We start from the raw sequence: 16766 nt of genomic DNA on the forward strand, positions 1-16766 counted from the left end.
CCGTGGCCGCACCATGGCGGATCAGCCCCCTCCGCTGCTCCCCCCACCCAGGGGTGGCTGGGGGTTCGAAACGGCTGGAAGAGAATCACACATTCGGAGGAGGCTAGAAACCTTGTGGCGGCCTGGTTGGGCTGACGGACAGAGGCTTCCAGCTGGCCTCGGTCCAGCGGCACCCCGGGCCGAGCTCATGGCCAGGACGCTGGGCTAGGCTGGCCAGGACGCTGGGCTAGGCTGGCCAGGACGCAGGGCTAGGCTGGCCAGGACGCTGGGCTAGGCTGGCCAGGACTCTGGGCTAGGCTGGCCAGGACGCTGGGCTAGGCTGGCCAGGACGCTGGGCTAGGCTGGTCACTGAGGATGTTCACATAATAGGACTGTGTTCAGTGATCTGTTGCTTTTGGGAAACAGACACACAACTACCCATCTCTAGGCCTAGGCTTCCCCACACAGGGAAGATAATAAATTGCTACTAACATAATATCAATGTGATGATATAAGCCACTGATGACGAGTGAGAACATCCTTTAAAATAGCGAGACCCTTCAGGATGAAAACAAGTTATCTGGGACGATCTTGGCAAAGTCACAATTACGGTATTCCTGTTTTAAAATGACCATATTGCTGCTGTATTTTAAATGTCACCCGCTCTGAATACCATGCAGAGGAGCAGCCACAGCAGGAGAGAGGAGGGGAGAGAAGAGGGGAAGAAGGGAAAAGGAGAGGAGAGGAGAGGAGAGGAGAGGAGAGGAGAGGAGAGGAGAGGAGAGGAGAGGAGAGGAGAGGAGAGGAGAGGAGAGGAGAGGAGAGGAGAGGAGAGGAGAGGAGAGGAGAGGAGAGGAGAGGAGAGGAGAGGAGCACCGGGCACTGCTCAGAAGCCCCTCCTCCAGGAGAGCCTGGCGCTCCAGTGTTCAGAGTGCGTGCAAAATTAATCACCACAATCCCACTCAAACAATGCAGCCACTGACATGACAATTTCTCCCAGAATGGCATCTTAATCTCTGCAAAACACAAAAATTACAAGAAAGAAAAAGAACGCAACAACAGCAGCAACAACGACAAAAAAAAAACAATTTACAAAAATCCTGTTTATGCAATTCGCAAGAATGCCATTTTCATTGCCGCCATTTCAACAAAGTCATTAGGCAGACAGCACAGATATATACATGGAGCTGTATAGATTCCATTAACTAATTCTGGGTGAATTGTAATTGCCGAGTCTGATCCATCTCCGCGCCTGGTGCCTTATTACGACTGCCCATGGTGGGCGAGCGATGGAACATTGACGTCCGAGGCAGACGCAATCTCGGGCCCACGGGCGAGAGGAATATTAAACTGCTACTCTGTTCTGCCGTCTATCTATCTACCCCTCCCTCCCTCCCTCTATCCCCATACCGTCTCCAGTAATGAGGAAATAACATCTTCATTAAACATCTGTTTAACTGTATTACAGGACGAGTCCTGGGGGAACCATTGGTCACACTGGGGGAGGGGGGGGGGGGTCTGATGTCTCGCAACACCGGGGGAAGGTTGGGGCCAAACTCCAGCCATGGGGGCTGTCAAAACAAACACACAACTCTACTGCCCCCGGCAGAGTCCGCTGTGGACGGCAGCACTGAGGGGGCAGCGCCAAGCGCTCCTCTCGGGGGGGGGGAAGGGGCGGCGGGGGGGGGGGGCGACACCTGAACACCGAACAGATGTGAGGGGGAGGGGCTGCCGGACCGCCGGCGGAGGCGGGGGGAAGGTGGGGGGGGGGGCAGTCCAACACAGCACACCTGCTCAACTGTCTGTCTCCATCGGCCAGCCTTCCTACCCCTGAAACACTGACCGTCACACACACACACACACACAAGACACAATAAGACATTAACGCACACACACTCAACTCGCTGATCCGGTGGTGACCCCTGCTTCCAGCAGTCCCGCTCCTGTGGAAAAACAACCCACCTGAGAGCAGCAGGATGAGGGAAGGGAGGGGGGGAGAGGAGGGGGCATCGGGACCATATGGTGGAGGGCCTTATAAGGAAGGAGACAGAGACACGGCGCCGGGCTGGGGGGCTGGCACGCCGCCCGCCCCCCCAGTCCACCCAGGTATCAGCTGGTCCGCCGACACGCGGACGCCGGCTTTTGGCAGGTGACGCTCTCGCAGGTGTGCGTTTGGGAGGACAGGGAGAAGAGGGGAGCTGGGGGAAGGGGGGGGGCACACATTTGGTGCGCCTCAACGATCCCGTTACGCAATGGTGACGGTCGCGCAAAAGTGTCAAAAGTGCCGACGGTTGGATGTCGTTGTCGGGCGGGAAGCGAGCTCGTGCATCTGTTCGCCCGTCTCCCAGGGTAATCTGGCGAGCGGAGAGACAGGCGCCTCGCAGGTAGCACGGATACAGAGGGGCTCAGACAGATAAGGAAATGAGGAGGCAGTTAATAATCTCGTCTGGATGATCTCTCCTCCGAGGGAACGCGGCTCTGCCTCTCTGGAGACTCGTCGATTCGCGGGCCAAATGTTATTTCTGTGAAGTGGTATCAGTTAGTAATTATCATTATGGCCAGCATCCTCAAAGGCTTGCCAGGCCCTGGTGTGAAAATAGAACAAGACATGCCATTGGTCATCACACCATGTGATCAAGCCAACGGCTGTAATTGACAAATCAAAGGGAAGCTAAGTGCTACATTTTCAACTTAGGTAACTCAAGTAATATTACATTCATATAAATGGCTTCCAAGAATATCAACTTACATTCCCTCACATTTAACACGGCAATCTGGCCGACTAATTTAAATTGAAACATCAAAGGCTTGCCATGTTGGGAATATTCCAGACAAATTGAAGGTCTTGCAATTTAGTGCTTAGCAGAAACTGACTTCAAGTCTCTAAAAAAAATAAAAGTGCATGCTCATAATGTAATAACTTCAAATGCAATATAATTGTAGACAAATGATTCAAATTAACTATTCATTTGGAAAGGAGTCTATTTCTCAACTGAAACACTCTAAGAGAGTAACAAAATGGTGCAACTAAAAGTTGCCGATACTGGCAGCATGCAGGCCGAAAGGGAGTCAGTGACCCAACACACTACTGACTGGTTTCCTCTGGAATCCAAAATGGAGGACATCTTGGGGATCTATGTGTGGCCTCGGCACGTCGGCAGTGCTGTCTGGTCAGTCGTGGCGTTTTGTCTGACGGCCAGCCCTGGCCGGAGGGACCCCCACAGTCCTGTGACCCCACATCCCTGCCATCCTACCGGGCATGGGCGAAGCACGCAAGGGCCCCAGAGCCAGACCAACACCAGGGAAGTACTGACCAGTCCACAAACCGGTGAACTGGTACCCCCCCCTACACCCCCTCCTCCCTTGCCCTAGCCCAACCCCCGTTCCCCCCTTGAAGCTTGTGCAGGCCAAGTCGGCCGGCTGTAACACAGCCCCGAGCTCAACCCAAACCGAGCCCCAGACAGATAATGACTAAAACCTTTTATGCTTATTTTTCAAATTGAAAACCATAGATTATACCCCCATGCTTAAGAGCTTACAGGGTGTGACTGTGTGCTCTGGCTGAAGTCCTCAGCGCCCATCAGATCAGTAGGGGGCAGAGGGGTTTCCTCATAATGGCTTTTCACTTAACTTAATCCAAAATTGTATCTAAATCCTCACAGATTACAAACAGGGCGACAGTCAACATACAATGTGATCCAAATATCTCCAGAGGGCTTGTACCATTTGTGGTCCTGAGACTGTGTGGAAAATGCAGGCGTGGAAGTGTCTGACCAAAGCGTGGCCTTAATGGAGAAACCGGTTACTGATCTCCTATCGGGCCTCACGTCCGAGGCCAGCAGGATTATGAGTCACCTCTGAGAGGCAGGGCAGGGGCTGAGGCTGAGAGGCTGCCGTCCCGGGCGGCGGGCCAGTCCCCGTGGGGGAGAGCACTTCCTCCCCGGCCCCTGTCCTGCACCGACCCATACCCTGCCCCTGCCCCCCCCCCTCCCCCGGCCCACCTGCCGCCCGGCCATGACTGGCCAAGCAAACAGGAAGTGGACGCGGCCCACCGTAGCTGTCGCTGGGCCAGCCCCGTCCTCACCTGGTCTCCTCCTGGCCTCAAACAGCTTGCCTGGAGCTCTCAGCAGTAACCACTCCCTTTCTAACATATGCCACAATTCATTTGCTGGGATGGTAGATTACACCGCGCGCTGACAACCCCGGGCCCTTTAAAGCTCTGACAAAACGGGAAACATTTGGACTAGAAGCTGCCACCGACGAACGCAGGAAATGACCAGGATCAGCAAAACCTGTACATAAAAAAACACACAAAAGGAAGACGAGACTCCTTACAGGACGGGGTCGGCAGCAGGGAGGAGGACTGGCTGGAGGGTGTGAACGCAGTGAGACACGGTCACTAACGCACCCTGGTCTGCTGATGGAGTGAGGGTGAGGAGGGGGGGGGGGTGAGAGGGGCTGCAGTGATCCTGTTCCTCTTAGACCCAGGAAAGCAGAAGGGGGGAGATTAGAAATCGTGCCATGTCAGGATTGGGAGCATGCTGGGCACCGAGGGGGGGTGGGGGGGTGGGGCATAACTATGGCACACACACACACACACACACACACTCTCTCTCGACGGGTGGCCGATGGGAAAACAGCCTCGGTTTGTGGTGGAGGAGGGGAGAGCAACTCTGCTCCTGAATACTGAACAAGGATCAGCCACGCGCTCACTCACTCACTCACTCACTCACTCACTCACTCACTCACTCACTCACCCATTCACTCACTCACTCACTAACTCACCCATTCACTCACCTACTCACTCACCCACTCATTCACTCATCCATTCACTCACTCACTCACCCACCCATTCACTCACTCACCCATTCACTCACTCACTCACTCACTCACTCACCTCATCCACTCACTCACTCACTCACTCACCCACCCACTCACTCACCCGCTCACTCACTCACTCGCTCACTCACTCACTCGCTCGCTCACTCACTCACTCACTCACTCACTCACTCACTCACTCACTCAAACACCCACTCACTCACTCACTCACTCACTCACCCACCCATTCACTCACCCACCCACTCACTCATCACTCACTCACTCACCCACCCATTCACTCACCCACCCACTCACCCACTCACCCACTCACCAACCCACCCACTCACTCACTCACCCACTCACCCACATACTCACTCACTCACTCACTCACTCACTCACTCACTCACTCACTCACTCACCCACCCATTCACTCACCCACCCACCCACTCACTCATCACTCACTCACTCACCCACCCATTCACTCACCCACCCACTCACCCACTCACCCACTCACCAACCCACCCACTCACTCACTCACCCACTCACCCACATACTCACTCACTCACTCACCCACCCACCCACTCACTCACTCACTCACTCACTCACCCACTCACTCCATCACTCACTCACTCAGACACTCAGACACTCACTCACTCACTCACTCACTCAGACACTCAGACACTCAGACACTCACCCACTCACCCACTCACTCACCCACTCACTCCATCACTCCATCACTCCATCACTCACTCACTCACTCACTCAGACACTCAGACACTCAGACACTCAGACACTCAGACACTCACTCACTCACTCACTCACTCACCCACTCACTCCATCACTCCATCACTCCATCACTCCATCACTCCATCACTCACTCAGACACTCAGACACTCACTCACCCACCCACTCACTCACTCACTCACTCAGACACTCAGACACTCACTCACTCACTCACTCAGACAGACAAGACCCAAATATCCCAAGCCGTTTCAGGCATGCAAGATGCAGACGTCAGTAGGACAGTGTTTAGGGATTAGAGAGCAGCACCATGAAGGCCTGTTTTTCGGCTGTTAAAATGTTTTTGTTGACTCATTGAGCGATTCGCTGACTAATTCAGGGATCCTTAATGCGTGATTCCTTTCTACACCAGATCCTTAATTCGTTAGTTACCCTATATAGCTAAGCGCGCAATACAAACATCATCAAGTACCACAATGACAGCAATGCTGGGCAAAGCAGATCCAGCCCATCCAGACTACAGCTTGTTTTAGTGTGTTCGTTCTCCTACCTGCAGACGGCGAAGCAGAGGGCCCCGCCGGCCCCGGCCCCCAGCAGGGCGCTCAGCAGGTTGGCACCGTGGGCGGGAGACTGGCAGGGCAGCAGGGACAGCGCCAGGCGGGCCAGCAGGGTGTAGAGAGGGTAGCCTGGAGGGTGGGCCACCTGCACCGACACAGAGGAGAGCGGTGACAGGGGGGGGGGGGGGGGGGAAGGGGGGGGGGGGAGAGGGACACGGCGAAACGGCGGTCAGGAAGGGAGGCGGCGGCCGAGAGAGCCGTAAGAGCCGGAGGAGAGAGGGGCCCCTGGACTCGTCAAGCCGCCCCTCTCTCCCGGTGCGGAGCGGCCGTGATAACGCCGCGCCAGGCCCGAGACGGTCCCGTCCGAGCAGACCGCCGGCGGACTGCTAGGAGTGGGCCCTTCTCCTGCCGCGCTCCCTCCGCTTCCCACAACCCTCCCACCCCCTCCTCCTCCTCAAGTCACTTCCCAAGGACAGTACGCCTCCCTGGGGCCCCCCGTGCAGCGGCACGTGGTCGCCCGCCAGCCCCGGCTCCCCGAAACCGCCTCTGAGCCGCCGCCGCCGCCCTGGGGAGATCCCGGCAATCGCAGCAATTAGCCGCTAAGTCTCCTGCAGCCTGATAAGGGCTCAGTCATTAAACGCAGACTCATTCCCTGGCAGTGATAAGGCGGGGCAGCCGGGGAGCGGGACCGGCTCTTCACACAGCGGGGTGAGAGAGAGAGAGAGTGATTATTACACCCCGCCGATCGTCACGGACGGCGAGGAGGCTCACTCTGCACTCGGCACGTCCAAACAAACTCCTCCCAGGTCCCGGGCCGAGCCAGAGGGACTGGGCTGAGGGATAGGATGTTCACTACGGAGGAACGGACACAGGAGGGAGGGAGAGAGAGGGGGAGGAGCAGCCAGAGAGAAGGAGAGAGAGCAAGAGAGACAGAGAGAGCAAGAGAGACAGAGAGAAAGAGAGAGAGAGAGAGAGAGAGAGAGAGAGAGAGAGAGAGAGAGAGAGAGAGAAGAGAGAGAGAGAGAGGGAAAGGACAGAGAGAGAGGGAGAGAGAAGTATGATGGTCAAACAGCCAGTTTGGTAACCAGATTGTTGGGTCAAACAGGCAGGTAGCCCCACCACCTGAACATGAGGTAAACACAAGGTAGAGAGAGAGGGAGAGAAAGAGAGAGAGAAAGAGAGAGAGAGAGAGAGGGAAAGGACAGAGAGAGAGGTATGATGGTCAAACAGCCAGTTTGGTAACCAGATGGTTGGGTCAAACAGGCAGGTAGCCCCACCACCTGAACATGAGGTAAACACAAGGTAGAGAGAGAGGGAGAGAAAGAGAGAGAGATGGAGAGAGAGAGAGAGAGAGAGAGAGAGAGAGAGGAGTGAGGTGTGTGTGTGTCTATGTGTGTGGCAGAGAGGGATGGACAGGCGCTCGAGGCTAGAGGACAGCAGATAGACACGGAGGCCGCAGGGAGCTCGTGGAGAGAGAGAGCCCCGGCACCCTGGGGGAGGGGAGGGGAGAGGAGGGGAGGGCCGGCGAGGCCGTGGCTCCAGGGAGGGCCTCGCAGCCCCGGGGAGGCCTGACAGGCAGGCCACACGGACCGCGGCACTAACGGCAGGATTACTGGCATAGTGACACCGACACAGCCTCCCTAAAAGGATCATGGCGGCGTAATAAACTTTATTAAATAATAAAACTTATTATAACTGTTAACCCGATTTAGTTCATTCTTCGCGGCTTACACACACACACACACAAAAAAGAGGGATGGCTATAATAAGCCTTATACCGTACATAAGGCAAAGCCTACAAAAGCCATCGTCTTACCATTGACTTTAATTGGATTTGAAAATCGGGTTGCAAATGATGGCATTCTCTACTTCTAACTTAGTGAAATAAGAGTAGAGCACAAAAAAAAACCTGTGGACTGAAAGTAAATTAATCTGCTTTCTGCCCATGCTTAATTAAACTGCTTTACTGCCTATAAGAGTTAATGAGTGAATTGATTAAACAATAGGGCTAACGCTTACCCCCAGCTCACAAGCAGCGGTGATCAGCTCTCCTGTGGAAAAGAATAGGAGACAAAATTAATGTAAACCCAATAATTATTATTAAGAGACAAGTCTGCTGCAAAGTTTTCCCAAATCAAATACTTGCACTGGGGTTTTGCATTAATTTGCCTCTGGATCAAAACCTGCAAATCTTCTCAGTGTGACATTTCCTAAGCGGCACGCTCATTCTCTTCATCTCTCGCCTCTCCCCTGATACCTCCCTCCACTGAGCACACACACACGCACGCACGCACACACACGCATGCACACCAACCTTACCAAACCTACCTACCACACACACACATACACACACACGCACACGGACACGGACATCAACCTTGCCAAGCCTAGCACACACACACACACACGCATACACAAACATCACATTTCCTTCCCAATTCTCTGCCACACACACATGTACACTGATCTGCAAGTATCACTCCCAGTCCCCCCCCGCCCTTCTCTCTCTCTCTCCTGGTCCCACAATATCGGCCTCAGTCTCCTCTGTTCCAGAGTGTACAAAAGAGAGGGCAGTGTTCATAGGCTAACAGTGAGAGTGTGAGGTAAGCTTAAGAGCATACAAGCTGGTTGCACATTTTTTGACTGCTTCTGTGTGGGGCGCTCAGTGAACTGAAAAAAACCCTGAATGCTATTTAAGGAAGCCCCGAACGGTCTGGGCACAAACCCATTTGTGCCAGAATACATACAAAGCGTCTCCAATCAGGGAGATTTTGCATCTCCCACTCAGGAAAATTGAAATTTGGTTCAGATTAAATTGAGCTGATAAATGTTTGGTTCTTCACAGCGCCCTCTAGTGGTGCCAGGCAGGTGACAGCTGTGGCCTCTAAAAAGGGAGGGGAGCCGGGATAATCGTTTTGATTGCATAATTAGAGGAGTAACAAATTGATTTGAATCACTTTGCCAAAAATGGCTAAATGTAGGCTAGTCATAACTGCCCTGTGTTCAATGCAGAGCTTAACAGCCAATCAAGTATAACAGATTATTTTATTCAAATGTAGACAAATATAGTTATTCAAATCAGTATCGCACTGGTTGTGGATTATGCTCAGCCCTGTTCAGGAAAAATCTATCTGTAGGCTATAGGCTGTATGCTATTTCATGTTTCCCACATCCTTGTAGGCCTAGGTCTAGGCCTGTTCTAAACTAGCAGTCAAATGTCTAGCCTATTTATTTGAGAAAATAGTCTAGGCCTAAGCAGCTGCACCGCTGTTTACTGCATTGACCATTTCATGGAATATTCTTCAAAACAACAATACCACAGCTTACAGTGCAGTTCACTAGAACAAGAAGTCGTTGCCCTCATGACCCGAAAGTTCCACTTTTCGAAAGTTCCAAAGGGTCTAGAATTGTAAGAACTAGGTTATGGTGCAATACCCCAAAACGTCAGAACATTGCAACAGAATTTCAAACACAGTTGGCTGCCTTCCTCATTTCCAGCACTGAGCCTTCCTGATACACCACATTAGGATGTTGTGAGTTTCTGCAGTGTGGGGAGGCCTCCGCTCTTATCAGCTTAATACGCCATGAAAGCACAACTCTTCAGCTGCCCAGCTCCAATGTTTTGATAGCTCTGCTTCACCTGGCACGAGCAGCCCGCTACCCAACCTGCCTTCTCCAGTTCCATCACCCTGCCTCAACACTACATTCACCATTTCACTCATGAATAGGCTACATCCTCTCGCTCCAGCTGTGCACTTTTATAGCAACACAAACATTCTAACTAGTAAATCAGAGCCAAAACAACGGAGCCACAGACATGCAGCGCTGCAGCGCAGTCCCATTACTAAACAGGTAAACCATCGAGTCGGCGGGGTACTGTAGCGACGCGGCCGCCAAGAGTCTTTGTGATAGCGGAGCACGGGCACCCACACCGGTCTTCCCATAATCCCCGTCATTTCCACACTCCACATTCCTAGACAACAGCGTTCCCGCGGGGCTGCACTCAAGCCTCTCCGGGGCGCATCACACCTAAAGAGATTAGGACACGGAGACGGAGACCTGGAGAATTCGGAAGGGGTGTTCAGCTGGCACTATCTGCGCGGGCATCCTCCACTGTCCCTAAGCGCTGTGGAGAAGGGGGCGAGACGTCCTTCCAAAAGGCCCCGGCCGCTCGGCAGGAGCACAGCCAGCAGGGCCCCTCACTCAGGGCTTTCCTCTCCTTCACCGGCCCGTATCTGCTCCGGCTTTTTCTTTCCATTCGGCAAAATGCAGCTTCACGTACAGCATTTCGCACCACGGCGGTCTGTGTGCCAGGGCTGCACAAACCTACTGAGCGAAGCATTCATGTCCCCCAAGTCCACATTCACTGTGCCTAACCTCTCCACACATGAGCTGTCTGTAATTGCACACAGGCATCACTTCATAAACTCCATCAAATGAAGATTAGGCTTTAATGATCCCTGGGTAAGGCAAAGACCTGAATCACACACACAGACAGACACACACTCACAAACTGAATTGTTCTTCGTAGCCAACAACCGCACTGAAAGGAAAATGTTACACTTGGTTAGCTATGTCCGACACTGTTTTTCAGAGCAGGTTCTTGGTCCGGTCAGGAACCTTGGTTCTGATAACCTCCGCCCCAGCGAAAGAGCAGGGTGTGGGGTAATGTTTTCGGTGGCGTGTGTTTATTACATCCGCCCCAGCGGCGCAAAAACTACCAGACAGGTTTTCATGAAACTCGGTGGCTGGTGTAGCACGGGCCAACTTAGAACCCATTAACTTTTGGAGCGGATCCAAATCACGGGGCGGATCCACAAATTGAAACAAAACTTTCGGCGAAACCAGCTTCCCTTGTGGGGGTGCTAGAGACATGGGGTTTGGACAGGGGGGGGTGCGGGGGAGAGCCCGGAATGCACCTAGCCACCGTCTGCCGGCTGCAACCCAAAAGGGGCACCACAGAGCTACCCAAACATGGTACCGCCCCTTCACCTCCATTAGAGATGGAACGGTATGAAAATTTCATATCACGATCATAGTGACCAAAATTCTCACGGTTATCAGTATTATCGTGGTATTATAAAATATGCTGAAAGTTTTCCCAAAACTACTGATACACACCGAAATAATTTCACCAAGTTTTATATTGAAAACCACAGATAAAATTAGCAGCACTATGCACTTTTTGTTTGCATTAACTTTAAAATAATGTGTCTTGGAGACTGTTGCTAACTTTGGTTGACACTGGACAGTATTTACAGTGAGTTTTTCAAAGCGCAGAAATCAAACACGGTTTTAATGATAATTTCATCATGACGAATTTTATCGAATTTTATCGCGGTTTATCATTATACATTATATCATTATATTATATTGTTACATCCCTAACATTATTTTTTGGGGGATTAGGAAATGTTTTAGTATTGCCTTTGGTTTCTGTCTAGATATGTCTTCCTGCAGCAGTCTCCTGTCTGAAGAGCAGGTCCTGTGCTCCATCTGTCTGGATGTGTTCACTGAACCCGTCTCTATTCCATGTGGACACAACTTTTGCAAGGCCTGTATCAGTACCTACTGGGACATCACTGACCTGTGCCAGTGTCCCATGTGTAAGGAGCTTCGTGTCAACACGACATTCAGAGATTTAGTTGAAAATATTAAAAAGATGAAGGTCAGAGATGAAGAGGAGTCGCCTGCCAGACCAGGGGAGGTGTCCTGTGATGTCTGCACAGGGAGGAAGCTCCAGGCCCTGAAGTCCTGCCCGGTGTGTCTGACCTCCTACTGTGAGACTCACCTGGAGCCTCGCCTGAGAGTGGCAGCCTTATGCTGTGTTCACACCGGGCGCGGCGAGAAAATTCGCGCCGCCCAATCTCGCCGCGGGACCAAAGGGTCGCCGCGCGAATCTGCCGCAGAAAGTTCAAAAAATTGAACTTTTGCGAATGTCTCCGCGCGCCGAATCTGGCCGCCGCGCCGCCCGTGCCGCCTGCCGCCCAGTTCGCGCGGATTGTATTGACTTTCTATGTAAACCCTCAGGAAAAATTCGCACCCGGTGTGAACACAGCATTAAAGAAACACAAGCTGATCCACCCTGTGGAGAACCTGGAAGACAAGATGTGCAAGAAGCATGAATAGCTGTTAGACCTCTTCTGTAGGAAGGCCCAGACGTGTGTCTGTCTCATGTGCATAAGAACCACAATGCTGTACCTTTAGAGGAAGAGAGTGGACAGGGGGCTTTACTGGGAAAGATGATGGCTGAAATTGATCAGATGATGAAAACAGGATCCATGAAGGTTCATCAGATCAAACTCTCAGCAGAGATCAGCCAGAGAGATGCTGAGAGAGAGATATCAGACAGTGTAGAGGTCTTCACTGCCCTGGTGCGCTCCATTGAAAGAAGCCAGGCTGAGCTTAATTGGGTGATTGAGGAGAAGCAGAAAGCAGCAGAGAAACAAGCTCTACCGTTCATTAAAGAGTTGGAAGAAGAAATCCCTTGGCCAGGTCTTATATCTACTCTTTCACTGGCTGCACCTTCACTGAGAAACTCTACCCATTCCTCAGCCCTTTTCTAAATTATGATGGTAAAAACTCTGCCGCTCTAATCATCACTCCAGTCAGTCAGACTGATGAATGTTGAAGATAGTGAACGTGTTTAAAGCTGCAATAATTGATTTTTTTCTCACATTTTGTCAAAACTAATTAAAACCACCTGATATCAGATTCAGTTTCATTGAGCCATAGTGTCCTAGTGTCCTACTTCAATGACTCACCCCTACCGGTCGTCATGTCTTGTTATTCCAGCATTTCTGCCTGTGCTGTCAAATTATGACCCGTAGCTTTGCTCCGCCCCTGTGCCTTAAACGTATAGATTATACATTTTCGCTTTTAAAAATGACAGGATCCGGGAGGGGGGATCTTTATTCGGCCACAGGTGACACACACAGTGAGCGGTAACAAGGCACACAGCACACGCATGCAATCTTTCAGACGTCGCCGGTGAAAATTGTTCCCTGCATTTCTCCCATCCAAGCCCTCCCCCTCCAGGGGCAGCCAGGAGCAGTGGGCAACCATCATTCATGGCGCCCAGGGATATCCAAGTGCTCAGACCAGGTCTTGGTCAGGGAACGGAGTGAAGAGAATCTACTCTTCTGCATGTTTTTCATATTGGGTTCTCTTGGGAGTAAACCTTTGCGAACACGGGGAGAACATGCAAGCTGCACAGACTGCACAGAAGGGCCCGGAGAACTTCTTGCTGTGAGGTAACAGTACTAGGTACTGCACCACCGTGCCGCACGTGAGAGTTGATTATACATACTATTACACAACAGAGAAGAATCTAGTGATATCAGTAAGGAATATGCTTCCAGTATTGGGTTGCGAAAATGTGTCCAGCTAACTCTACTACCTGTATAAAGACATCAAATAAAATCAACTTAATTAATGTGACTTTGTTTTGTGATTACCTCCCCCCCAGCGACAGCGCAGGGTGACAGGTAATGTTTTCGGGGACGTGTGTTTGTTTGTTCATTTGTTTGTTCGTTCATTTGTTCGTTAGCAGGATTACGTAACAACTACCACACTGATTTTCACAAAACTCATTGGAAGCCTGTAGCATGGTCTACTTTAGAAACCATTACATTTTGGAGAGGACCCGAATCACGGGATGGATCCACAAATTAAAACAAAACTTTGAGCGAAGCCAGCTCCCCGTGCAGGGGCGCTAGAGACACAGGATTTGAACTGGCAGATATGGGGGAGATGGCGGAGTGCACCGAACTCTGAACCCCCCCGCGCGCACCGACTGCGACCTGAGGGGGGAACCACAGAGCTGCCCAAACACGGTTACCCATTCACCTCCATTCATATTTTGGACTTAGGCTCAGGAGCGAAAAATTCCCCCCATACATTGTCAATGGGGTGGTCTTGAAACTGACATATCTCAACGAGGGAAGGTCACAGGTCACAGGGAAGGTCGCTATACAAATAAAGCTTTGATTGATTGATTGAATGAGACACGGGGTGGAATAAAGCTCTTGGTCTAACGAATGCAACAATACCAAATATATCCTCCTCGCACGCAGGTGCGCGCACAGAGCCATAAAATGCATTCATGGGCGGAGGTCTGTGCTCTCCAAGCACCATTTTAAGTTCATGTACAGTAGAAACGGGCTGTTTAAGCAAAAGCCGTTTCTCTGCTGCGTAGGAAGAAGGAACCACATTATGTTAATAACAATGCAAATGTTGTAGGAGACATAATCCTGACAAAAATATTGTGGCAGACGTTAATAACAGATGTCACACTCTCCCATCCATGATGATCTCTGGCTCAGCAATCCTGACACTGGAGCAATGCCCCACCTGCAGGCAAGCACAGAGACACCTGTGCCTGACAAAATAACATAACCTCACTATTTCAATTACAATCACATCATTGTGATAATTAGACTGAAACGGAATCGAATTATTGCACTTATATTTCCATGGAAAATTTCCCAATTAGTTAGTAAAGCCTCGTATAGCTTTGTGAGACCATCCTGATCTTGCAAGCTCACATTCTGTTTCTCTGCGAGGCAAACCATTTGTTGGGTCAGGTTACGATTTATATACTATGCCAAACTCTAGTCAAGTGGCTTACTGCTCTTGTTCAAACTTATCGTTACAGGGGTAGATAAAAGCACTACATTTAGCATGAGGATTCCTCAGGACCTACTGGAGGACTTTAGCATAGGAGCCCACCAGAGATGTTGAAAACCTGCATACAGACTTACAGAGCACAAAAAATATTTAGATCAAAACCCCTGAGAAAGAAATAGCAGTTTTCCTGAGTCTTAAGAGGAAGCTCTTTCTAGGCCACTGAATAAGATGTGCATTGGCCAGTAGACCCTCCAAATAATTAGTGTAAAATAAAGTGCCAAGACACCAAGTACCTGGCTGATACGCCTTCCATAGGTCCTGCACAGTATATGGAATTATAAACTACAAATGGAGCTCAAAGAGCACAGACCTCCGCCCAAGCATGCATTTTGTGTCTCTGTGCGCGCACATGTGCATGCGAGCAGGACTTGTTTGGTATTACTACATTCTATAGGTCGAGAGCTTAATGCCAGTCCGAACTCTATGTCCCTGTGACCATCCCATGTCGACATATGGCCGTTTCAATTCCCCCCATTGACAATGAATGCAACTAAAGCAACTAAAATGATCCTGGCCGGTCACTGCCAGAGATGCTGGAAGCTTCCAGCCAGCAAACTGGTGCTGGGGGAGCCAGGAAAGGGCATTGATCAGAGGGCATAGCACACTAATGTATGTGGACGTGCTAATGAAAGATGCAGGGGTGGAAAGTACTGGCGAGCTAGCCAGATGCATGGAGGGAGGGTCGAGATGAGTGGAAACGCAGCATGAGGGCTCGTCCGAGGACGACCTAGAAGATCAAGTACAGCACAACACCACAGCAACAGTTCTCAACAATTCATTTGACCCTGGTATGAAAATTTTCTCTTATGGAAAGATTTGAAATACAGTATATTTTTTGCTGGCCTAAGGATGTTAACTTTGATTGATTCAGATTTTCCTTACAGAGTATGATGCATATTCATTTGACATTACTGCAATGAAGATAAGATTGCTAATACTTTACAGTACTTTACAGTTGCTAGTACTGGAACTTTAATAATGTCAAAGTAAATTTATAAAAGTTCCTAATTCTGTAAGTAATCTGGTCATCTTACGATGTTTATGGACTTGAAATTCGCATTATTTCACACATATTTAATTGATATTGATAGTATTGCAATTTGATATTTAACAGACATTTTCTAGGGGCTCCCAGGCTAAAATAATAGACAGCTCTAAGGAAACAGCACGCACAAATTGCATCCACCCAGCAACAGTAACTTCACTAAACCACCGGACTACCTAGAAACTTCAGAACCCTAGACAGAGAGAGCTCAGGAGAGGGGACACAGGAGACGTGCTTCTATGCATGAAGATTTGCAAAAGAGTAAATGCATATGTGCATTTTAGACCATAAGGCTATATCAAAGCAGGGATAAAACCAGCACCGTTAGTACTGCAAGACCTGTCTGAGCCACTAGAACTGTGGATCTATTCTGGTGCAGCAGGATTGGCTGCCTGAACGTAAACAGAAGCACATGGCTGGGCTGAGCGTTAGCCAGCTAGCTACCTGAGTCTCCTCCGGGGACAGCTCTCTGGACGCAGGGCAGGTACAGCGCGGCGATACAGGCCACAGTGGCGCCTGTCAACGTCCAACTGCTTCTTTGCACCGACGAGTCGGACATACTGACTCGCTAGTTAGATGGAGGACACAAAATGCTCCACGGCTAGCTACCTAGCAAGCTATTTGAAAACCGGACAATTAGAAATTGCTCAGTTAGCTTCCTGCTGCCTTGGAACAAAAGCTGTTGTATAGCCAGCAAACTGCTACAGTAGAGTATACAGTAGCTAACGTTAGATTGCATTAAATACGGAAGCTCTATAGCAAATCCATCTAGCTTTAAAGTCACTACTGTATCTCTAAACCATTAGCTTCATGCTCTGCAGCTATGTTGAATGAGATGGTCGAGGAGGAGCAACCAAATTGTTCAAGCTGTTCCGTGTTGCACATGCACAGTGCATACATGTCGTGCTAGTTCAAGGGGATTTGGAATATGCAAAAAG

At 50.5% G+C, this 16766-nt stretch overlaps 1 protein-coding gene and 1 pseudogene across 2 annotated transcripts in view; one reads left to right on the forward strand and one right to left on the reverse strand.

Moving 5' to 3' along the window:
• The window catches only part of tmem260 (transmembrane protein 260), a gene marked incomplete at its 3' end in the record, with an annotated part of 35296 nt that extends 18905 nt beyond the window's left edge, over positions 1-16391 (reverse strand). Inside the window, exons 1-3 of the mRNA XM_084438411.1 lie at positions 16273-16391; positions 8115-8146; positions 6089-6240 (exon numbers count right to left, since the gene is read on the reverse strand). Of these exons, the coding sequence (XP_084294537.1) occupies positions 6089-6240; positions 8115-8146; positions 16273-16387 (299 nt within the window). The 5' untranslated portion in view covers positions 16388-16391. The remainder of the gene's footprint in view (positions 1-6088; positions 6241-8114; positions 8147-16272) is intronic.
• Positions 11542-12302, forward strand: LOC311309149 (E3 ubiquitin/ISG15 ligase TRIM25-like; annotated as a pseudogene). The gene is made up of 2 exons: positions 11542-11904; positions 12126-12302. The product of its transcript is annotated as an E3 ubiquitin/ISG15 ligase TRIM25-like (transcript).
• Positions 16392-16766: the final 375 nt, after the last annotated feature.

The sequence above is a fragment of the Borostomias antarcticus genome, assembly GCF_949987555.1.
Source record: "Borostomias antarcticus genome assembly, chromosome: 5".
NCBI classification, from domain to species: Eukaryota; Metazoa; Chordata; class Actinopteri; order Stomiiformes; family Stomiidae; genus Borostomias; species Borostomias antarcticus.